At 34.7% G+C, this 24,715-nt stretch overlaps 1 protein-coding gene across 1 annotated transcript; it reads right to left on the bottom strand.

Annotated features, from left to right (window-relative positions):
• Nucleotides 1-18,656: 18,656 nt before the first annotated feature.
• Nucleotides 18,657-23,995, bottom strand: LOC120092219 (probable WRKY transcription factor 9). Its single transcript, XM_039050480.1, has 5 exons — nucleotides 23,750-23,995; nucleotides 23,476-23,622; nucleotides 20,792-21,169; nucleotides 20,337-20,450; nucleotides 18,657-19,486 (listed from the first exon to the last, which is right to left on the bottom strand). Exons 1-5 carry the CDS (start codon nucleotides 23,939-23,941, stop codon nucleotides 18,851-18,853), a joined length of 1,467 nt encoding a protein of 488 aa, XP_038906408.1. The 5' UTR covers nucleotides 23,942-23,995; the 3' UTR covers nucleotides 18,657-18,850.
• Nucleotides 23,996-24,715: the final 720 nt, after the last annotated feature.

The raw sequence follows: 24,715 nt of genomic DNA, 5'->3' as shown, positions 1-24,715 counted from the left end.
CGTTATCATAGTGTTGAATCCTTAAACAATTTCGGATTGCATTGATGAAATATGTTAAATTGCATCCATTAAGCATAAATTCTATAATATTGCAGTCGCATGCATCCAAAGTATCAGAGCAGTTAATCTTTATATTTTTGTGTAGAATAATGCGTTAATGCAATGCAAAGAATGAGATCATAGGAATACATTGGTCGAGTGCAACTTTACCGCAAGACTTTGCATTGATCGTGCTCACAAATATTCACCCAAGAAGAAACACTACAACATGGTGGACGCATCCGGACAAAAGGAAAATTAAGATTGATGGGACAGAAAGATGACGACAGTCGGATCTAAATTAAGTTGACAGCTGATAACGGTCACAAAGTACATCCAGCTTTATCGGTGACAATTATCCGGCGCATCAGTCAGGAATTAAAGCTGTCCCATCCGTACAACCAGGAGAGAGAAGCCGCCTTTCACCTTTGATGCCCTGTAAATACCAAGTGCATTCTTCATAGAAGGGGTTAAGCAGTCGATTATTTCATTATTTTACAAGTTCGCGTCTCTGTCCATAGTCTTCTTTCATTTCAAGGCGAACGTGAGGAAGAAGGTGTGCTGATAGATCGTTCTGGCAAGCTTGGGAAAGCACCGGAAGCTACAAGAGTGAGAGAGGGCCGACGCCTGCGAAAGCGGGAATATTTGTAGATCAGAAAAGCGATTCAGTGTAAAAAGCCTCGGTCAGCAAGGAATTGCTACCAGGCTCTCTACCTTTAATTTCCATTATCATTTTGTACTCAATTCAGTTATAAGAATGGAACGTCTTTCTCTATATCTGTTCACTCTCTGTAATTCACGCATGAGTAGCTAAAACAGTTGAATGGGTTGAGAAGCATTTAGCTAGCACAATTAGGAATCTTTATTCTTTATGATTATCTTGTTTATCTATGCTTCATTCATCTATAAGATATACTCGGGAGGGTAGTCTAAGGACAGAATCTAGACTTGGGAAGGTCAGGTCAGAATCCAGTTTTGGAAGAACTAGATTAGAACACATAAACGAGAGATAGGCGCTTAGGAATGAGCACTATTTGTTATTAACGCATCACATGCATCTTAGCAATAAGATATGATTGTATGCAGTCACCTTACTTTTATGCATTTTGCATCAACGCATAGGATAAGAGTAGAGACTTAGGGATAAGCTCTATGGACATTTTGCATTCAACACATGCATCCAAGACTTAGGAGCATCACATTTACATTAGGAAATGACTTGTTGTGCATGGTTGTAACATGATCGCAAAGTTTGACGCATTCTCGAGTAACGCTAGCTAAATATCTTCTCAACCTGTTCATCGCATACTCATTGCATCTATCAACGCAACTCTCTTTTTCAAATCCGCTGCCTTTATTTACTCTTTTTTTTAATCAATGCAACAACACACCCACACTTTATTTATTTACTTGGTTACCACAAAGTTTTCATAAACATTATCAACGCAACTATTTTCACAAGTCCCTGTGTTCGACCTTGGACTTACCAGGAAACTCAAAGGAATTTATACTTGAATTCCGCTGGGGAAACTTGAGTGCACAACGCAATCCGTCAATGCATATCATCCATATTTCCACTTCATAAAATTCAAGCATCACAAGTCGCTCCGTGGAACTAAGAGACTTTGAATGAAGAAGGAAGTAGGTGATCCCTGCATTATCAAATGATCGCAACTTATCAGGGACACAAGTTTTGGAAAACCTCAATTAAAGAATCCTTATAAGTCAACTTCATGTTGACAAACACAATACTCAATATTTTGAAAAACATTCATAACACCTTTTGGAATGCTAAAATTTTGATAAAAAATAATGACTAATCCTTCTCATTCACCAAAAATTTTCTTTAGATTCTCAAATCATCTCCATGATACATCAATTTCAGAGTCAATAATACTAAAAACAAGAGCAAAAATCTGATTGTTATCGTCAATTGTTGAAACCGTCAAAAGAGAAAAGAGTCCCAACATATTTACATTTCAAGAACATGCCATTAACCGATATATTAGGTCTATAATGATTTCAACCTCAATTGATGCTTTAATAGCCATATAACAATACTTAAAATGCCTATTTATGTCAGATTACAAAAGGTATATAATTGATTGATACCTATCAATGATAGCTTCTATCACTGCCTGGAGTCTATCATCAGCTTCCATCATTTTGATGTTATTAGTGATGGAAACTATTAGTGATAGACTTCTATCTATTGGGATTGGTGTCCTAATTCTCCTGGAGTCCCATAATTTATAATCTATACACGTTGTTATGAATAAATAAGAGTTATTTTATTTGGCATTTACTCATATCCAATAAACAAAACTCCATGGTTATTGTATATAAACTTAAGCATGTATATGAGATATATAAGTGGATCATGTCTTAAGTGATAACCTAAAAAGGTCTGTAGTATAAGGATTAAGGAGGATACGCTGACCGGTGACACTACGGATACACCTCACTTTGTAGAGGTTTGCAAGTGTTGCGAACTACTACATATGGTAGATCTTGACCATTCTTGTGGAGACATACGAGCGGGTTGTCCTATACAAAGAGTTTGTATAAGACCGGATCACAAGATGACTAGTCTCTGTATATAACGCCGTTGATACTTGAGACTTACGTCTCACCTAAATGACCATAGGTGACATGACCTCAATTTTGAGTGTTTTGGAACTTTTGCCTTTGAAGGCGGTCATTTGATTAGTATGGGTTGGCTAGATTGCCAACTCAACATGCCTACTCTTTTGAGGATTTGTCTGATTTGGGAGTTGGGAACTCAGTTACACAAGATGGAGTTCACTCCTACCTCGAAGCAGGGGTAAGTAGATAGATTACTCCTTTAAAGGCTGATTTCGAGTCTTAAACATAGTGGCCACAGCTTCTCTTTGAAGAGAGGACTTAGTCATAGTAGGATTATGACTTATGTTTATTAGTGGCCATAAACATAGTGGCCATAACGTTATTGACCTAAATGTACTTACAAGTGATCGTGAAGAGTTATCGCACTATTGACTGGTTGATATGAACACATAATATATCTGTAGTAAGAAGAGTTCAGTTGTCGGTCTTTAGTGGAGTGCCTGGAAGTTACGGATGTGGATCCCGTGACTAAAGAGTTTAGTCAGTTATTCACGTACCGTTGGAGCTTTGAGCTATAGGTCCATAAGATCCCTTTGGTAGCTCAATGGATTCAAGTTGAGAATTAGTTCAATGGTTGGCTTTGAATATTCAAATTGACAAGAGGTAAATCGATTATATATGATATGATTGGTGTGATGTATGAGGATACATCAAGTGGATGATTAATGTAAATGAGATTTACATTAAGTACCATGAAATAGAAAAAGAACTATGGTTTATATGTTTCATGAGATGAAATATTAAAACTATAGGTTATATATATAATATGGTAAGTTAGTTATAATATTTATTTATAATAATATTAATTATTAGATGAGTGCCAGGTATCAGTGCCAGGTTTGCATTTCCTTCAATTGGTATCAGTGCCAGGTCTTTCTGATATTCCAAATTTCACTTCTGTTTTGAACTTCTTTTATAGTCATGGTGAGTTTTCTGCATTTGCATTAAATTATTAAAAGCATTTGTGTATGGCATTGATGAATGTTTATGGGTTAATTGCCCCTGTTTAAAGCTTTCTTTAAATTACAAAGTGTTAATTTGTAAGGCCCCCTGTGATTTTGGGCATAATTAACATACAATTCAGTCTTTAATTGAAAGAGTTTGAGTTTGTCGAGTCGTTTGTGATGAAGTTTCGAAGCATGGAGATGTGGTTCTCAATGAAGAAGAAGACCAAGAGTTAATTGTATCGTGTAGCCTCAGGTAAACGATCGTTGGGATTTGGCTAAATGATCGTGTAGATTTTTCTATGCGAACATGTAGTATTTACTAAACGATCGTTTAGCTAATGCTAAATGATGGGGTAAAGTGTTTACTCTATCGCGTAGCGTTAGTTGCCCGATCGTGTAGATGCTAGAGGTAAACGATCGAGTGGGAGCATATGATGCTCATCGTTTAATAAAAGGCGTGCACTAAACGATCGTGTAGTTAGCATGCCTTATTGCATAGTTATTGACTACAAGATCACGCGGTATACGATACTTAGGCGCTTGCTCAACGATCGTTTAGACGATTGTACTTCACTGCATCGTTATCATTTAGATGATCGTTTAGAGATTGCGTTTTGCGTTGCACGCTGCACGATCACGTACCTCATGCTTCATTACATAGTAAAAGGTATACGATCGTTTAGCTCTAGAAGCATAGGTAAACGATTGAGTAAAGCATTTACTCTTTCGTGTAGACGATCGCATGGATTTTTTGTACACGATCAGTGGAGATGCGGACTTTAAACAGACAGTTCAAGACCTGGTTCGCCTGTTTGAACCAATGACTCGTTACTTTTGTAATAGTTAGCTTTTTAGTTTTGAGGATTTGAGGCAATTTTTCCCGGTTCATCAACTTTTGTTTAATATACATGAGATATATGTGGTTTATATGGCATAGTGTATGACATATAGATTTGAAACCCACCTTATGTTGTGCAATTATTCATGCATCATGTATTATAAGTGTTATAATATGTCATGATGAAATTACAAAAGAGCATACGTATGCATTATGAAAATAGAAGAGTTATATTTATGCATGTAGGAAACATATTCATGCATCATCTTTATATTATAAGCGTTATAGTATAAAGATGAATGGAAGCATGTTTTGCTTGGTTCGTTGCTTGTTTTTATAAGTGCTATATAAAAGGTACCAATGAATGAACGATGTATGGAGCACGACACTGTTGGGATTGGTGTCCTAATTCTCCCGAGTCTCGTAGTTTGTAAGATACACATTGTTTATGAATAAAATAAGTGTTATTTCAATCTTACATTTACTCATATCCAATAAACAAAGCTCTATGGTTATCATATGTAAACTTAAGCATGTATATGAGATATACAAGTGGATCATGCCTTAAGTGATAATCTAAATAGGTATGTAGTATAAGGATTAAGGTGGGATACCTGATCCTGGTGACACTACGAATACAACCCACTTTGTAGAGGTTTGCAAATGTTGTGAACTACTACAGATGGTAGATCATGACCATTTATATGGAGACATGCAAGCAAGGGTGTCTTATACAAAGAGTTTGTATAAGATCGGACTACGAGATGATTCGTTTCTGTATTTAACGCCGTTGATACTAGAGACTTACATCTCACCTAAACGACCATAGGTGACATGACCTCAATCCTATGTGTTTTGGGAACTCCTGCCTTTGAGGGCGGTCCTTTGATTAGTATGGGTGAGAGTGGCCAGATTGCCAACTCAACATGCCTACTTTTTTAGGGACTTATTTGATTTGGGAGCTGAGAACTCAGTTACACAAGATGGAATTCACTCCTTCCTCAAAGTAGGGGTAAGTAGATAGATTGCTTCCTTAAGGGCTGATTCCAAGGCTTGAACATAGTGGCCACAACTTCTCTTTGGAAGAGAGGACTCAGTAATAGTAGGACTATGACTTATGTTTATTAGAGGGATCAGTGGTACTTAAGGAGTTAGATGTAACTATAGGGGCATAATGGTTATTGGCCGGGCTGTACTTACGAGCGATCTATGAAGGGTTATCGAACTGTTGGTTGGTTAAGATGGACACATAATATATCTGTAGTAAAGATAGTTCAACTGTCGGTCTTTAGTAGACTGTCTGGCAGTTAACGGATGTTGGATCCCATGAATAAAGAGTTTAGTCAGTTATTCACATACCGTTGGAGCTTCGAGCTACTGGTCCATAAGGTCCCTTTGATAGCTCGATGAATTCAAGTTGAGAATCAGTTCTTGGTATTGATTTGAAATGTTCAAATTGACAAGAGGTCATTCAATTATATATGATATGATCGGTATGATGTATAAGATACATCAAGTGGAGGATTAATGTAAATTAGAGTTACATTAAGGACCATGGAATAGAAAAAAAGCTATGGTTTATATTTTTCATGAAATAAAATATTAAAACTATAAATTATAAATATAGTATGATAAGTTCATTATCATTTATATTTATAATAATATTAATTATTGGATAATTATCTCTTTTTCTCTAATAACCGATTGAGTGGGAGGTTATTGGTGGTTTCATGATAACCGTGAGATAAAAAGAATTTTTTTCCCTTAAATTTAGTAATGTTGTATTGAAAATTCCATACTTGGAAAGTACTCACAAAAAGGTTGTTAAGTAAATAAGATTACTAAATGACAGCTTGGAGAGACTAGACGATCATGGAGTATTTCTATACGATAGACACTCAACTAACCGATGAGCTAAACGGTCATGCAACTTTAGCTAAACGATCGCATAGCATTTTGTTAAATGATTGGGCATCATCTATATGATAGACATTGTCATCTCCTACTTGCTCAATCGTTTACACGATTGTTCTTCCTCTGGTCTTTGCCTCTAACCAAGTCCACACAGAGCCCACACTTCTGGTGGTGTCATACTCAACTTTACACTATCGAGGTTTTGTGGAGGCCGTTTGTTGCGTTCACTGTGTTCGTGACCTTGGTGATCACTTTGTTTGAGTTCGCTGTGATCGTGCAGTGTAGTGGCTGTCGTGTACGAGCGTTCGAGTGTTGCAGTGTTGCTGATTGTTCGAGCGTTCGTGATTAAGGGTGTTAAAGATAAGTCTTCAAAGGTATGGTTAATTCTTTCCCTTGATCTGTAGAAAAGCATGCTGTAATTTCGATTTTGCACATAGCTTGTTATTTTCGTTTGTGATTGTAATTGTAAATGTTCATATACGATTGAAATTTTGAACGATCCTTCCACTGCTCATGGAAATCCTCATGTCCGATTTTCTTCAGACAGTTAGGCTGTTTGTAAAAGTTATGAATGCCTTGTTTTTGTTTGCTTTGCATTGTGAATGGTTTTGGTTGTTTCTTTTTTAACCATTATAGTATAAATTGGAACTAAAATCGATAAGAAAGAGTTGCATGCAGACTTCGGGTGAACTCATGTTTTAAAAGAGTTTTAAAATTGGATTGAGATAGATCTAAGTTCAAGGTTCTAATGGGATTAGCAATCTAGTTTATTCTTTTTAAATCAGTTTAATAGGATTAAATTGATTGGCATAAAAGATTAAAATTGTATTAAATCTGTCTATAAGGGACCTTTTGTCAAAGGCGGGTTTTGTCTAAGCTTGGGTACTTAAGCTGACGGAAACAGAACACCCCTACTTGGGAGCCTACCTGGAAATGTGAATTAGATATATTTTCTGCAAGCATGCGACAATTGGTCATAAACTTCGTTAAAGAGTTTAATGGATGGTGATCAAAAGTTGTTTCAACTATCCAAGATAAAAGTTACTCTTGGGCAAACCTAAACAGTCACTTAGTTAAAATTCTTAGCCATGTTTTTCTTATGTAAACTAAACTCTAGGTTATAAAATACTCAGTGGGAGGAAAAGATGTATCTGATATGTCAATGATTCCACTCACGTTTCTCCCTGAATGTTCACGTTGTGAGATTCATGCTTGGCCTCGTGGTGCCCTGGAAGCATCCCCCTTCGGATGGTGTTTGCATGAGTCAATATCAAGGTGGACAGAGAGAGTGTTTATAGTAAATGGGTGAAGGGTGTGTGTCAACACGTCCTACCGTCTCTGTCATTGGTTCGCACCATGAAATCATTTTGTACTCCCTCGTGGCACCCTGGGAGCATCCCCCTTCAGAGGGGTTTAATCCAGTTGGTCAATATCAAGGTGAACTCCAGAAATGGATAGGGTCACTTTAGTTTTTTCCCCAATCGGATATTTTCCCTTCGGATTGGCTGCTTGAGGCGGAACTTTAGGGCCTAAAATGGCGGGTCACATTTACGAAAAATCATTAAGTAAGTAAATGATTTCTTGACCAAATCAATGATGACTAGTCGTTATAGGAGCAAGAGTTGTTCCAGTATTTATGCTTGGTTGAGAATGTCTCAATTCAGAGGAGGGATGAATTGACCACCCTTTGGTGGCTTTTATCCTAAACCTTTAAAGCATCATTGTGAAACTAGATGTCACACGAGATTCATGTTAGTTTTGCTAAACCTTATTAGATGTTGTATGTTTTTTCAACGGGTATTTGCTTAAAACCTAACGTAGGTCAATGTGTTTTTTGTTTTCAGCAACATGTTTGATTTTCCATTAAATGCCTCTAGTTTGACCGATTACATACAGTCGAAAGAGTCTTGTAAAATATATTTTGTGGTAAACGACCTCTAATTTCTCATGGTTGAGGAGTGTCCTTAAGTCTCAACCTTTGATGCACAACGAAATGTTCGTAATGCATATGAGTTGTGGATGAAGGCTAATTCATTGGCCCGAATTCACATATTGGCTAGCATACATGATGCTTTGGCCAAAAGGGTTGAGAACATGGTCATTGCATGTAAGATCATGGATCGTTGCAAGAATTGTTTGAACTTTAGTTCTTACTTTCTGAGCATAAAGGGATGGATGACAAAGAAGCCAGTAGTGTCAGTTCCCAAGATAACCTCTAGAAAGAGAAAGCAAGTGTTGCTGACTCTGTTAAAGTTCATCGACGAGAAGTGTTCTTTGAAATGAAACTTGGAGCTTATTTAGGTTCTGATACTAATCCCACTACTCTCCAAAAGAGAAGGAAGTCTAAAGACAGTAGAGATGATTTATTTTTCTTGGAGACGTGTTTAGTAGAGAATGATGATTCTACCTGGATCCTTGATTTGAGTGCTACTAATCACGTTAGTTCTTCCCACGAAGGATTTAGTTCTTGGCAAACATTGCCATAGGGAGAGATGACTCTTTGAGTCGGTACTGGTGAGGTTGTTTCAGCTGTTGCTGTAGGAAAGCTGAAGTTATTTTTGGACAAGAAATGTTATCTGTTACTGGATAATATTTTCGTAGTTCCTTATATTAAGAGGAACTTAATCTCGGTTTCTTGTCTCATTGAACAAGGTTATACCGTCTCCTTTTCTGAGAGTAAAGTGTTTATTTTTAAGAATGGAATGGAGATTGGTTTTGGTTCAATTGAAAGTAACTTATATCTACTAAGGTCGTTAGTCATAAAAGTCTTGTTTAAAACTGAAATGTTCAGTACAGCGACAACAACTAAAAGACCAAAGGTTTCTCCTAAAAAAAACGTCCATCTTTTTCATCTAAGGTTAGGTCACATCAACCTTAATAGAATTGAGTAGTTGGTGAAAAGTGGAATTCTAAAGAGTTTAGAAGAAAACTCTTTGTCGGTGTATGAATCATGCCTCGAAGGCAAGATGACCAAACGACCTTTTACTGGAAAAGGTTACAGAGCCAAGGAAACCTTGAAGCTTGTACATTTAGACCTCTATTGTCTGATGAGTGTTAGGGCTCGAGGTGGGCATGAATATTTCATCTCTTTCATAGATGATTATTCAAGATACGGGTATCTCTACCTAATGCAACGTAAGTCTAAAGCCCTTGACAAGTTCAAAGAGTATAAGGTTGAAGTTGAAAATTTGTTAGGTAAAAAGATAACAACATTACGATCTGATCGTGGTGGAGGGTATATGGACCTCTAATTCTAGAACTATATGATAGAACATGGAATTACGTCCCAACTCTCGGTCCCAGGTACACCTCAGCAGAATGGTGTATCAGAAAGGAGAAACAGAACCTTGTTAGACATTGGTTGGTCTATGATGAGTTATGCTCATCTTCCAGACTCGTTTTGGGGTTTTGCAGTGGAGACTGCAGGCTATATTTTGAATAATGTTCCCTCGAAAAGTGTTTCTGAATCAACTTTTGAGTTGTTGAGAGGTCGTAAAGGTAGTTTACGCTACTTCAGGATTTGGGGGTGTCCAGCCCACGTGCTTGTGACTAACCCGAAAAAGTTGGAACCTCATTCGAAAGTTTTCTTCTTTGTAGGCTACCCCAGAGAAACGAGGGGTGGATACTTCTATGATCCAAGTAAGAACAAAGTATTTGTTTCTACAAATGTTATCTTCTTGGAAGAAGACCACATCCGGGATCATAAGCCACGAAGTAAGCTTGTTTTATGTAAGATTTCTAGTGAGACTAAGACTATTGAGGGTTCAACAAGACTTGTTAAACAGATTGACAGATCAACAAGAGTTGTTGAGGTCGGTGCATCTAGTCAACCAGCTCAAGAGTTGAGACTGCCTTGAAGTAGTGGGAGGGTTATGAACCCACTGGATCACTACATGGGTTTGACTGAAGCCTAAAATGTCATTTCTAATGATGGGGTCGAGGATCCATTGTCTTTTAAGCAAGTAATGGAAGATTTTGACAAAGATGAGTGGATTAAATCCATGAACCAAAAGATGGAGTTTATCTACTTCAATCAAGTCTGGGAGCTTGTGGATTAGCCTAATGGGGTAAGACCTATCGGGTGTAAGTGGATCTACGAGCGAAAACGAGGTGTAGATGGAAAGGTTCAAACTTTTAAGGCTAGACTCGTGGCAAAGGGTTATGTCAGGTTGAGGGCGTGGACTATGAGGAAATTTTCTCACTTGTTGTCATGCTCAAATCTATAAGGATACTCCTGTTCATAGCCACATTTTATGATTATGAGATATGGAAAATGGACGTCAAAACTGTCTTTCTTAATTGTAATCTTGAGGAGACCATCTACATGGCTCAACCAGAGGGGTTCGTAGTTCTAGATCAAGAGCAAAGAATTTGCAAGCTTAATAGGTCCATTTATGGGCTAAAACAAGCGTCTAGATCGTGGAACATTAGATTTGACAGTGCGGTCAAATCATTTGGCTTTGATCAGAACGTTGATGAGCCTTGTGTCTACAAGAAAATCACCAACGGTTCAATAGCTTTCCTGGTACTGTATGTGGATGATATCCTACTCATTGGGAATGATGTAGTGTTTTTTGACTGACATTAAAAAGTGGTTAGCTACCCAATTCCAAATGAAAGATTTGGGTGAGGTGCAATATGTTCTAGGGATCCAGATCATTCGGGATTGTAAGAACAAGAGGTTAGCCTTGTCTCAGGCATCATACTTCGATCAAAGTTTATCAGGTACAGGAATTAGGATTCCAAGAGTGGTTTGTACCCTTCAGGCATGGAATCGTATTGTGTAAGGATCAATGTCCTAAGACACCTCAAGAGGTTTAGAAGATGAGACGGATTCCTTATGTTTCAGCTGTTGGAAGCTTAATGTATGCAATGTTATGTACTAAACCCGACATTTGCTATGCAATAGTGATTGTCAGTCGTTATCAATCCAATCCAGGATTTGATCACTGGACGACGGTCAAGACGATCCTCAAGTATCTTTAAAGAACGAGGGACTACATTCTCGTGTATGGAGATAAGGATTTAATCCTTACAGGATACACAGAATTTGACTTTCAGACCAATAGAGATTTTCGTAAATCGACATGGGGGTCAGTGTTCACTCTGAATAGAGGGGCTATAGTGTGGCAAAGCATCAAGCAAGGATGCATCACAGACTCCACTATGGAAGCCGAATATGTAGCTGCTTGTGAAGAAGGCTATTTGGCTAAGGAAATTCCTTATAGATTTGGAAGTTGATTTAAATATGGATTTGCCGATCACTCTTTATTGTGATAACAACGAGGCTATGGAAAATTCGAAGGAGCCTCAGAGTCATCATTGAGGCAAGCATATAGAACGGAAATACCACTTGATCAGGAAGATTATCCATCGCAGGGATGTGATAGTCACGAAGATCGCATCGGAGCACAACGTTGCTAATCCATTTACAAAGGCCCTCACGGCTAAAGTGTTCGAGGGTCACCTAGAGAGTTTGGGTCTGCGGGACATGCGACATCTTATCTAGGGCAAGTGAGAGATGATATTGGGATATGCCCTAGTTTATTGTATATTGTACTTGTCTTTATTTTGTATTGTACATTAGTCTCCCAAGGCATTAGGACAAGTGGAAAATTGTTGGGATTGGTATCCTAATTCTCCCAGAGTCCTGTAGTCCCGTAGTTTGTAATCTGTACACAATGTTATGAATAAAATAAGAGTTATTTTATTTGGCATTTACTCGTATCCAATAAACAAAGCTCCATAGTTAAACTTAAGCATGTATATAAGATATACAAGTGGATCATGCCTTAAGTGATAACCTAAAAAGGTCTGTAGTATAAGGATTAAGGAGGGATACCTAATCCTGGTGACACTACGGATACATCTCACTTTGTAGAGGTTTGCAAGTGTTGTGAACTACTACAGATGGTAGATCCTGACCATTCATGTGGAGACATGCGAGCGAGAGTGTCCTATACAAAGAGTTTGTATAAGACCGGATCACGAGATGACTAGTCGCTGTATATAACGCCGTTGATACTTGAGACTTACATCTCACCTAAACGACCATAGGTGACATGACCTCAATCCTGAGTGTTTTGGAAACTTCTGCCTTTGAGGGCGGTCATTTGATTAGTATGGGTGAGAGTGACAAGATTTCCAACTCAACATACCTATCTTTTTGGGATTTGTCTGATTTGGGAGTTAGAAACTTAGTTACACAAGATAGAATTATCTCCTTCCCCGAAGCAGGGGTAAGTAGATAAATTACTCCCTTAAGGGCTAATTTTGGGTCTTGAACATAGTATCCACAAGTTTTCTTTGAAAGAGAGAACTCAGTCATAGTAGGACTATGAATTATGTTCATTAGAGGGATCAGTGGTACTTAAGGAGTTAAATGTAACTATAGGGGCATAACGGTTATTAGCCCAACTGTACCTACGGGCGATCTGTGAAGGGTTATCGCATTGTTGATTGGTCGATATGGACACATATATATCTGTAGTAAGGAGAATTCAGCTGTCGGTCTTTAATAGAGTGCCTGGTAGTTAACGGATTGTGGATCCCGTGACTAAAGAGTTTAGTCAGTTATTCACGTACCATTGGAGCTTCGAGCTATAGGTCCATAAGGTCTCCTTGGTAGCTCAATGGATTCAAGTTGAAAATCAGTTCTTGGTGTTGATTTGAAATGTTCAAATTGACAAGAGGTAATTTGATTATATATGATATGATCGGTGTGATGTATGAGATACATTAAGTGAAAGATTAATGTAAATGAGATTTACATTAAGTACCATTAAATAGAAAAAGAATTATGATTTGTATGTTTCATGAGATGAAATATTAAAACTATAGGTTATAAATATAATATGGTAAGTTGGTTATCATATTTATTTATAATAATATTAATTATCGTATAATTATATCTTTTTCTCTAATAATCAATTGAGTGGGAGGATATTGGTAGTTTCATGGTAACAATGAGATAAAAGGAAAAATAATTTCCTAAATTTAGTAGTTGTTGTGAGAATTACCATTCTAAAAAAGATCTCACGCAGATGCTATCAAGTGAATAGAATTCACTAAACGATAGCTGAAGAGAGACTGAACGATCGTGGAGTGACACTACACGATAGTTCACTCAACTGGCCTTTAGCTAAACGATCGCGGAGCTTTTGCTAAACGATTGCATAGCGTTTGTTAAACGATTGGGCATCGTCTATATGATAGACCTTTGTCATCTCCCACTTGCTCAATCATTTACACAATTGTTATTCTTTCGTCTCTTCCTCTAATCAATTCCACACAGAGCCCACTCTTCTGGATTCTCACATCGAGAATACCAAGGTAGCCATTGTGGTGTTGTCGTACTCAACTTGACGTAGTTAAGGTTTTTGGAGGCCGTTCGTTGAGTTCGCGGTGTTCGTGTGGTGGTCGTTGTGATTGTGTTGTGTTGCGGTCGTTGTGTTCGAGCATTTATGAGTTGCATTCTTGGAGGTTGAACGAGAGTTCGTGATCGAGGGAGGTTGAAGATGAGTCTTCAAAGGTACGTATATTTATCCCTTGATCTTATTGTAAAGCATGTTGTAATTTCGTATTGTGCATAACCTGTTAGTTTCCGTTTCTTGATTATAATTGTTAATGTTCAAATACGAATAGAATTTAGAATGATCATTCCACTGCTCATGAAAATCCTCATGTTCGATTTCCTTCACTACTAATGATAGAAGCTACCATTGATAGATTATACAACCCGTTAATAAGTCAGAAACAAAAAAAATAAACCTAGATTCCTTTCTTCTAACTTCATCAAAACTTTGAAATCAAAGCTTATAATTCACGTGCATTGCCTTTCAAAGACTTCATTATTTGCTCTTTTGCCGTCCATGCTTTGTAGCTAATATTTACTCCAAATTCCTTGCGGACTTTATTTACAATATCATTAGAAGTTGAGGTATGAGAAGAATTAAATCTAAAATCATTTTTCAAACATTCAGCTATTAAGGACGAGGAAGCTTGCCTATGAGAAGTTTGAATACTTTTTATAAAACAATTATGAATATCAATAAACTTCCTAAGCATCCACAGAACACTGCGCTTGTAACGGGATGCCCTCACATACCATTGACAACCATCTTGAACACATCGAAATACAATTGCTATTGAATTTTATGTTACAGTCTTAAATTCAAGATTCTTCTTGTCAGCTATCAAGTAAAAATAATTTGATAAAATCTCTTTACTAGTAAACATATCATTTTCTTTCAAATCACGATCAATATGTATATCTATAATCACTTGGAAATTGCCATCATTAATGATAGGCATAGAAGAAGGAACAACAGACAAATGATTCTCAGCTCCACTAAAAGCTCCACTAGAAACAACATTAGAAGACACTTCCAAACATGAAGTAGTGACAAGAGCAACCAAAGGATGTCTTATATTTTATTCCTTAACTGAAGCCAAAAACCAAGCTACATTCTTACCTTCACGAATTTGAACTACATTTTGAAAGTTTTATAGAAGAAGTAGATGCATTCAAACAAATCTCCTTCACTTTTAAACCCACAAAATCTTCAAAAACCATTGTATCATCTACTAAAACTCTAGTAGATTTGTAATTCATATAATAGTGTTTTTCATTCCATATTTTACTATGAAAAACAATTATTGGAATAACCATGTTTTAAAATTCCTGTGAAAGTAAAACAAAAACTCTTGAATAACATCAATAGGTTCTAATATCTATCAAGAGCAAATATAAACCTATCACTATCACTGATACCAGTCTATAACTAGGCATGCCTTTCAACAGATATCAATAAGAAACAATAAACACATAAAAAATTATAACAGTCACATATATTCTATCAGTTATAGTCATTATCAATGATAGCCAACTGATATCTTTCGATTGATGACATTAGCTTCTAAACCCTTAGTTAATACAATGAAAATTGTAGAAAATCATAAATGACAAATAAAAAGACAAGGTAGCCGTAGTATCAAACCTAAACATATATAAAAATAGATATGTTTCTAGAAATATGTGATGACATGCAGAAATGCATGTCATCTTAAGCTTTTTACTTAGAATTTTTGAAGGTTGATAGGTAGAATATGCGACAATCATGATAAGAATTCACGAAAAAATGAGCTTGCATCGATCAACATGTTGAATCTCAGCTAACCGTTATTTTGCGTTATTATGCGTTCAATGTTCTATTTTTGTAGCTAAAATAGGAAATGGACGCAAACGCGGAAACCGGACCACCGCATAGATGACCACATGTGAAGAAACTCTCCGTCGCAAAGGCAAACGCATCGATCAATGCATGGATGTTGCGGTAATCAGCCGTATGCGCCATTGCATGGGAGTTGCGCTCGTCAAGTGATTGCGGTCATCGTGTAGAGTTGCAGTATTAAGAAAATGTGGTCATTGAATGATTGCGGCTACGCGACAACGCATGCTAATGGGATCAACGCAAGGTTGGTGGAATGAACGCATCAATGCATCTACCTCGAGAAAAACCAAAAGATGATGTTGACATTTCACCTACCACGCCATTAGTGGCAGAGGTTCAGAAAGGACTAACACGCCGAATGTCAGACTCAGAGCAGTCCAATTAATGCTGTCGGCGACCCAAGCTCTATAAATAGAAGCCGATGAGTAGAAATTCAAGCTATCCGGGGATGATCCTTGTGATACGGGGATTTCCCCCGTGATCCAGACAAACTGCGTGAGAAGATGGCTGAGAGTTCTTCACCTCCTTCATCCATTTCGAGTGACGACCGCAGCTAGATCTCGAGAGAGTCAGCTCCTCCGTCTTTCCATGGCACCACCGACAGCCTTGACGCACATCCGCTGGAAGCAAGTTTGCTTCTAGCCGGTCATTTCATTTCCCTTTCTTTTTTTATATTGTATTGTATGACATTTTGTGATTAAGGAATTAATACAATTTGTTTTCAATGCATTTCTCTGTTTTCTAAAACTACATCTCCATCTTCTCTGCTTAGCATCTTTACTTTCATTGCAAAACTTAGTGAGACTGTTAGAGTATCACATACTTAGTCATGTGGATTAGAGATATGAAGCATGTAGCAACCCACCGAGAGGTGTGCGTTGCGTGGGTATGTGAGAAAACCTTATTTGCTTAGTGTGATGCTATGACAACGCCTGTCTATAGGCTAGCGCAATGCTTGTCTATGAGTAAAGTCAGCAACAACCAACTTCCTGGGAGGGTAAGTGGTTGGTCGCATTAAACAATGTATGCATTGTTTACTAGAGATAGGAATAATCTTGCGTCAACTAAGTTCATGTGTTTGTCTTGTTTTATGTTGTGCCCAACACCCCTTTAGAGCTACTCGAGAGAGAATCTAAAGAAAGAACCTAATGACTCGAGAGAGCTAGGTTAGAATCTAGACTTGAGAGAGCGAGATTAGATCGCCATAAGCAAGAGATAGGGATTTAGAGATAAGCTCTGTTTGTCAACACTGCATCGCATGCACCCTAGGAATAGGTATGATATTATGTGGTCGCCTTATTTGTATGTGTGTCACTTTGTCATCACATAAATGAGAATAAAGGCTTATGTGTAGGTCCTATAGACTTATCGCATATATCGCATGCGTTCTAACATTAGAAGCCATAACATTTACACCGAGAGGTGGTTTACTATTGTATGTATGTTGCATGATCGCATGGCTTGCGTTGACTAAGGTTGCCCTTGTGGTCACTCTTAAGGGTTGCAACGAAAACATCTTTGCATTTTATCTATTTTTCCATACAGTTATTTCATGTCAAGTGTTGTCGTGTCTCTATCTCTCATACATATTCTCATTGCGTTGTCTGTTAGATAGGAGTAGGAGTAGGGTTAACTTAGCAACCTCCCTTCCATTCTTTTATTTAAACCGCCACATGCACATTACCACTTACATATAGCTACAAGTCCCTGTGTTCGACCTCGGATTACCCGAGAAACTTGCGTTCACGTTATACTTGGCGTGAGCGCAAGAAAACTTGTGATAGGACGCATGGTCATCGCATACATTTATTAACGCATATTCATTCCAACGCATGACCATCGACACATGACTATCAACGCATATCTTAGGAATATGCATCGCATACCGCGTCCAAGAGATTTTAGTTGTCGAGTAAAATTGACTTCTAATTTTCCATCACCAATTATACAATTTAAAAGAATTTATATATATAAAAAGAGTCGAGAATGCAAATCTCAAAATAATTAAAGAAAAGAGTGAGGAATGCAAGCCCTAACTTAATTAATTGGTCAAAACTCAAAATATTAAAGAAAAACTGAACAACGCAATGAAGAAAGCAAAGAGTAAATGAGTTGAAGAAATAAAAAAAATCCCAAAATATCATTAGGTTCTTGAGAAAAAGAGAAAGAAAAGAGTAAATGAGCTGAAGAAATCAAAAAGCAAAACGAAAAACAAAATCGAGAAAAAAGAATACTCAAAGTAACATAACTCACAATCGAAAATGCAATAGGGAAAATGAAAACAAATGTACGAATTGAATCGGCGAGCTTCATGATTTCGCTCGAAGAGCTTAGAAATTTCCAATTCATCGAAAGTTTCTACACCAACACCTAGAAACGAAGATGCACTCCTAAAAATAATGAAATCGAAAATGTAAAAAAGGAAAGCTACTAAAAGGAAAGATAGGGTAAAATTGGAATATTTCAAAAACTAATACCTTGATCAGTTAACAGTTGCTATATTACCAAATATTCCAAATGTGGAATATAGAATAAGTTTTTTTCCCTGTTTGTATTATTTGATACAATTTTTCTTGAAAATATCCTAACCAATATATGAAATATACCACAATATATAAATTAAAATCTGTAATATACCACAATATATAAATTAAAATCTGTATATGTTATGATAGATATGATTTATGAAGCCTATACCGAGTAATGTAGTATTAAATCAAAATTTTTCAAACAAGAATTACATTGATTCGCTTCGTATCAAACAAGAATTACATTAAATTAGTTAAAATCATAACCAATATTTAAAATCATATGAACCAAATTGAAATTCATACCATAAAATCGATTGAAATTCCCACGAGACAATTGATTTTGAGATGAACCTCATAGTATCAAATCAAATTTGTAATTTTAAATAAATTTCTTTACTAATTGGCAAGAAAAAGAAATTATCTTTCACATGTCAGATTCCAGTTTTCAGTTGATGCCAAATAACATCAAATTACCAAAATAATATTTATTCTTTTTCATTCTGTGAATTCTTACAAAATTCTTATCAGAAAATCAAATCATGGAAAGAAAAGAAAAAAGTAAGAAAAACTACAAATTTAAATACAAATTTGGATCAAACAGAGAACAAAAAAGAAAAAAAAAAATCTTAACCATTTCATGATTAAACAACCCTAACTCTGAACCTCCCTCAAAAAATGGAAATTTCCACCATTGAAAAGAGCCTAATTACCATTTGATGAGAGGGACTCAACAACCAATTTTTTGTTTCCTCCGTCGCTGTCGCTACCGCCGCCTTTGCCATCTTTACTAGGACTGAAAGAAGAAGAATCTTCGATAGGATTCATTGCTGTCATGTGGTTATTCTCTTTGTTAATGAGCGAAGAAATAGCGGCCGCAACGGCAACTCGAAACTTAGGGTCAGAAGCAATGGCGGAGACACTCTCGGGTGTGAACGGTGGCTTATTATTGTCGGCCGGTTTCCACGTGCGGCGGTGGAGAGGATTGAAAAGATGATTAGGTTGAAAGTTGGTAGGGTAATTAAAGGAATGGGGGAAGTGTGAGGTTGAAGAGGTGGGGATTAATGGAGTGTAAAAGGTGTTGTTTGTTGAGGGTTGATGATTATTAGGGTTTTGAGTTTGGAGGAAAGTTGGAGAATAGGAAGAAGAAGAAGAGTTTAGAATATTAGGGTTTGGAAGAGAAGAAAGATTAATGTTATTATTAGTTGAGTCTAAGTGCATAAAGGAAGCTGCTGCAGAAGCTGTGGAAGCCATGGCTGTTGCTCCAACAGGGAGTGGATGATTATGTGTTCCTTCGTACGTTGTTATAAGAATTGACATGTCTTCTAAACATCTTTGCACCTAAAAATGGTAAGTTTTAATGTTAGACACTATTATCATATTGACAAATAAAGATAAATAGAAAACAACACATAGATTTACGTGGTTCACTAATAATATGTTAGCTATATCCACATAGTAGAGATGAAACAATTTTATTTGAGAGAATTATTCAAAATACAAAACAAAGGCACTTTTAGGATTAAAGAGTTTATATAGTGCATTTCTCTAAATCCTAAGATAAAAAACGTAAATAATATAAATATGCCAAATACGAAAAATAAATTCAAGGCATTCCAATAAATCATACATAGCTAAATTGATAAAGAAAGTCGTTAAATTATATCAAATATCTTCCAACTTTAAAATTTCATTTTTCTTCTTAATAATACCTTTAGAGAGTTCTTTTGTTGAAATAATAAAGGTGGAAATTGATGTATAAAAATTAGAAAGATTGAAAGATTGATAGTCAAACTATTTAATGAAAGAATAACCAATGAGAATAGACTATATATCATGGACAATTGGTTTTGCTCAAGAATTTGAATTTTCAATTTTGTATTTATATTCTGGAATTTTCAGTTGCATTTAATAGAGATTCTTGATCTAATTGGAAAAAAGTCACAAATGTAATAAATACATGATCAGATTAGACATCAAATTTAATTCTATATCTATTAAAATAGATTAGTTTTTATTTTATTTTATTTGAATATCAAGAATTTGTATTGAACAAAAAATTGCTATAATTGTTTTTAAGAGTTAAGACACCTATTGCACAAAAATAAAACTTATTTTAAGGGACCAAATAGATAAAAACTCATAAAAATTAAGGAACTAGACTAGTAATTTAACAAGAGGAAAAAAATACTTGTTTTCTGACTGGGCATCCTGGTGCAACTGTGCAACGATAATAGGCTCGAGGACATGGATTTCCCTTCGCAATTTTTTGACCATACTTCCTCCATTGACAACCATCGTTCATCTACAAATAATAATACAATTTAACTTTAGAACACCATTTATAATTAAAATCGACTTCGATATTTTATTAGTTTGGTACTTTTTTTAAAAAAAAAATATTTTTTAAACTTGAGTATCCATCTCATGTCATATTAAAAAATTTAGTAAATACCCTTTTGAAAAAAAGGAACAAAAATGACATTGAAATAAGGTGGTTTTGAGAGGGATATTATTATTATTATTAATTATTATTAATGTGGCAAACCAACGTGAACATAATTTAACTGATATTTTTTATCGAGAGGTTAGAGTTCGAATCTGTGAACTAAACAAAGAAAAAGGAAAAAAGAAAAGAAAACTTACAGTGGCAGATTCACATCTTGCTCTCACAGAAACCCTAGCTTTTCTGTTTTGTGGGGGTGCCATTGCTTGCAATTCAGGCCTTTGTGGCTTGTTTTGGATTGAGTTGAAGTTGGACATTATTATTGAATCTTCCTTCTTCTTTTCTCTTGTTTCTTCTTGTAATAATTCTTTATGATTATCTTCTTGATCCAAATCATTGTTGTTTGTGTGGAGCCCTAATGATAACCCTAATTCACTCTTTCTCATCTCGTCCTCCTTCGATGGTGACCGAACTTGTCTCTTCTTCTTCGCCATTTCTCCGAGCTCGAGGTCTGGTTTTGTTGGTTCTTCACGTCTCTTGTTCTCATTTCCATGAAATGATAGGAAGTTGTGAGAGTCCTGTAAAAGAGAACCAAATTATATATGTACTTATTGTAATTGTCACAAATGAGAAATTATTTAGATGCTTCATAACCATTTCAGTCTCGTTTAGTAACCTTTTAGTTTTTAATTTTTGTTTTTAAAAATTTTAATTTCGTACCATTATTGACATATTTCTTAAATATAATGTTTAAATTCTTAATTAAATTCTAAAAGCAAAAATATTTTTTTAAAAGCTATTTTCTTTTAATTTTTAAATTTTAGCTTAGATTTCTAAATCATTAGTAAGAAGTAGATAATGAAAAGAAAAAAAAAATCAAATGGGATCTTCATTTTTAGTTTTCTATTTTTAAAATTAATTAGGTTTATTGCAATTTCTCTTTTTTTCACAACACTTGAATTCCTACTTAAATTCTAAAAGCAAAAAATAATAATTTAAAATCGATTTATTTATTTATTTTAAAGTTTCAATACATGGTTTTTGAAAATGTTAACCAACGTGGAAGAGGGTTATAATGTTAATTTTCCAAAACCAAAAATTCAAAACCATTTGATTAATTATCAGATAGGAACTTAGCTTTTAGTTCTAGAATTTTGGGATTGTGTTAATTTTCTCACTATTTATTTATTATAGTTTTCATCTTTTCCAAAAATTTATTTGAAACCATAGCAAAAATATAATTAACAAGCTTTCAAAACTATTTTTTTTTAATTTTCAAAAATTAAAATTTGAAAGAATCTTCAAAATAACCTAGTATAAAGTAGATAACAAAAACAGAAAAAAAAATATATGAGTGAATGTAATGCTTATAAACTTGTTTTCAAAAAAAAAAAAAAAAACTAAAATCCAATCGGACAACTATTTGTTTTTTGAAAATTAAGCTATTTTTTATAAATTTCTTACAATATTTTACATATTTCTTTAATAAAAAAGTTGAATATTAGTCAAATTAAAAAAATACAAATTTATAAAAAGTACTTTGTTTTAGTTCTCGAAACTTGATTTCGTTTTTGAAAATTTGATAAAATAATGTAGATAACAAAATAAAAAATATAAAAATGTAAAAAAAATTCTCTAAACTTAATTTTCAAAAATAAAAAACTAAAACCAAACGAACTAAATTATTATCAATTGTGTCTTAATGTGACAATTATTTTTAGACGTTTGAGAAAAACATAAACAGGTAATTAAATTATTATCAACTGTGTCTTGGTGTAACAATTATTTTTAGACCTTTGAGAAAAATATATAAAGGTAATTAAATTATTCATTTAAGCATGGAAAAATTTGTGAGTGACAACCATGGGGTCAATATTAGCACGAAATCCAATGAGTAGATTATTATAAAATTCAAAATTCAATTGAGTTGAAAGGAAATTAATGTTGCACAAATTTGAACCTACAAATCATATATATATTTTTTATTCATTTAGATTCTTCACTAACACCAAATAAAAAAAAGAAAAACTTAAAAGAGGCCTTTTTTTTTTTTTTTTTTTTGCTTTTCTGTATTTAATTATATACAAACACTATTAAACTTTCACTTTATCTTTTGTTTAGTTTTCACCTTTTAAAAATTTATAATTTCTAACCAAATTTTATCTAGTGGATTTCTTTTTGATAAAGAGTGTTTTTCTCAAATTTTAGGATTTTTTTACGTATGATTGTGTTTTCCCTGTTTTTGTTGTTTTATTTTAATTTTCAAAATTAATTTATGTATATTCTTACCTAGGAAGTGTGAAATTTTTTTCAATAGAACCATTCGGCATATAAAATAAGGATAAATTGTAAAGACCACCCCTAATGTATGGTAGTTGTAATTACAATTATACTCTTTAAACTTTCGATTGTAAAAATTGAGCCCTTAAACCCATACAAATGTTAATATCAAAATCTCAAGCTTATATAATTCTAGAAATTGTAACAAATTTATAAGTTTGATAATTTTTTTATTATTTGAAAGTCCACAATATGATTATTATAAGTTGAAGAGTCTAATTTTAACACTCGTAAAAGTTTAACGGTCAAATTTTTACAATTAGAAATTTGAAAGTATAACTACAACTACCACCATACTTAAGAAATGGGTTCCAATTTGCCCAAATATTTTATTTAACACTTATGAGAGATTTGAATGACAAAACAAAAGAGAGAACCAAACCAAAATTTTTATCCTCTAAACCAATTAATAACATATATTAGGAGAAGTTTTAATCTAGTAATGTTTGAAGATCACACATATATAATATCAATGAAAACTAATAAGGAAAATGTAAGATACATAAAAATCTTAGAATAAAAAGAGAATTATGAAGTCAATTACCTTGTTGTTGAGGTTACTATTGTTTTGTTGAATGAAACCAATTTTCATTTCAAGATCATAATAATCTTTCATTGTTTGTTCCACAGCTTTTCTCAACACCTTGTTCTCTTCTTTCATTCTATCCATTTCCATTTGTAACTCTGAAATCTAACCCCCAAAACACAAAGAGACAATAATTATAATAAAAAACTAGAAAATTTTCAAATACAATTAAATCATAATCTATAATCTAGAAAATTATTGATAAGAAAGAAGGGATTTTTAATGTAATTACCTCTCCTATATTAATGTTGTGTGGCAAAAACAATTTCAAATTACTAGATGTAGAAGCAACAATATGATCATCAATTTCTTCTTCTTCTTCCTCTTCTTCTTCTTCTTCCTCTTCTTCCTCTTCTTGAACTTTTTTGTGTTTGAAAAGTTCTTCCTTGTGATGATCTATTTTGAGTGATAGATCAATCTCCATATGATTGTTTTTTCTTCTGATCTCTTAGACTGTTGAGAGTTATGGAAGATTATATTATCCTTTTCTTTCTCTTTCTTTGTGTTTTTTGTTTGGTTATTAATACAAATTTTGAGGCACCAAAGTCAATTCTCTCGTCTCTCAATGAAAGGAATTATTATTACACACACATAAGGGCCGCATCTTGGCTTTGACTTTAATGGGGTCCCCCTTTAATTAATTAACCCTCTATTCATCACCTTACCTTCATTTAAATTCACTTTGAAACCCCAAAACCCTAAACACCATCTTTTATTTATTTATATATAGTTTTGGACGGAGAAAGATGAACATCACTTCTAATTTAACACTTTCTTAGATGTGTGAGAGATAAATTACATATATGCAAACACTTCGAGTCAATCCTAATAATACTAGGAATGAGAGATTGAACCTATAATCTTTGAGGAGAAAAATTATATCGATTACCATTGAGTTAAGCTCACTTTGACTGATTTTAATAATGTTTATTAGAAGACGTAAAAGTTGTTGGATTTTAACAAAATATTAGAAGTGTAGTTGTCCCATGTTGAAAAAGTTCTAGGAAGTATCATGAGTACCAAACTCTATAAAAGGAGCTTGTACCTTTGGTTTTAAGTTGTCTCATTTAAAAACGTTTTAAGCTTGAGTGTGCTAACTTTAATTAAGTTCCCTTTATGTAATCTCTAGTTTATGAGAGTGGTAAAAGAGTGCGAGTAATATAAAAGTTTTGAGAGAGTGTTCTTGTAATTGGGATCG

Source organism: Benincasa hispida, chromosome 1 (genome assembly GCF_009727055.1).
Source record: "Benincasa hispida cultivar B227 chromosome 1, ASM972705v1, whole genome shotgun sequence".
Taxonomy (NCBI): domain Eukaryota; kingdom Viridiplantae; phylum Streptophyta; class Magnoliopsida; order Cucurbitales; family Cucurbitaceae; genus Benincasa; species Benincasa hispida.
The sequence above is the reverse complement of the archived record's forward strand: the minus strand, read 5'-3'. Positions and strand labels throughout refer to the sequence as shown.

Excerpts from the sequence above, each read along its gene's own strand:
- LOC120092219 (XM_039050480.1), bottom strand. The coding sequence starts at position 23,941 with ATGGAGATTGATCTATCACTCAAAATAGATCATCACAAGGAAGAACTT. Across the intron at positions 21,170-23,475 it reads ATAGTAACCTCAACAACAAG|GACTCTCACAACTTCCTATC; the intron begins GTAATTGACTTC and ends TCTCTTTTACAG. Across the intron at positions 19,487-20,336 it reads GATGCCCAGTCAGAAAACAA|GTGCAAAGATGTTTAGAAGA; the intron begins GTATTTTTTTCC and ends TACCATTTTTAG.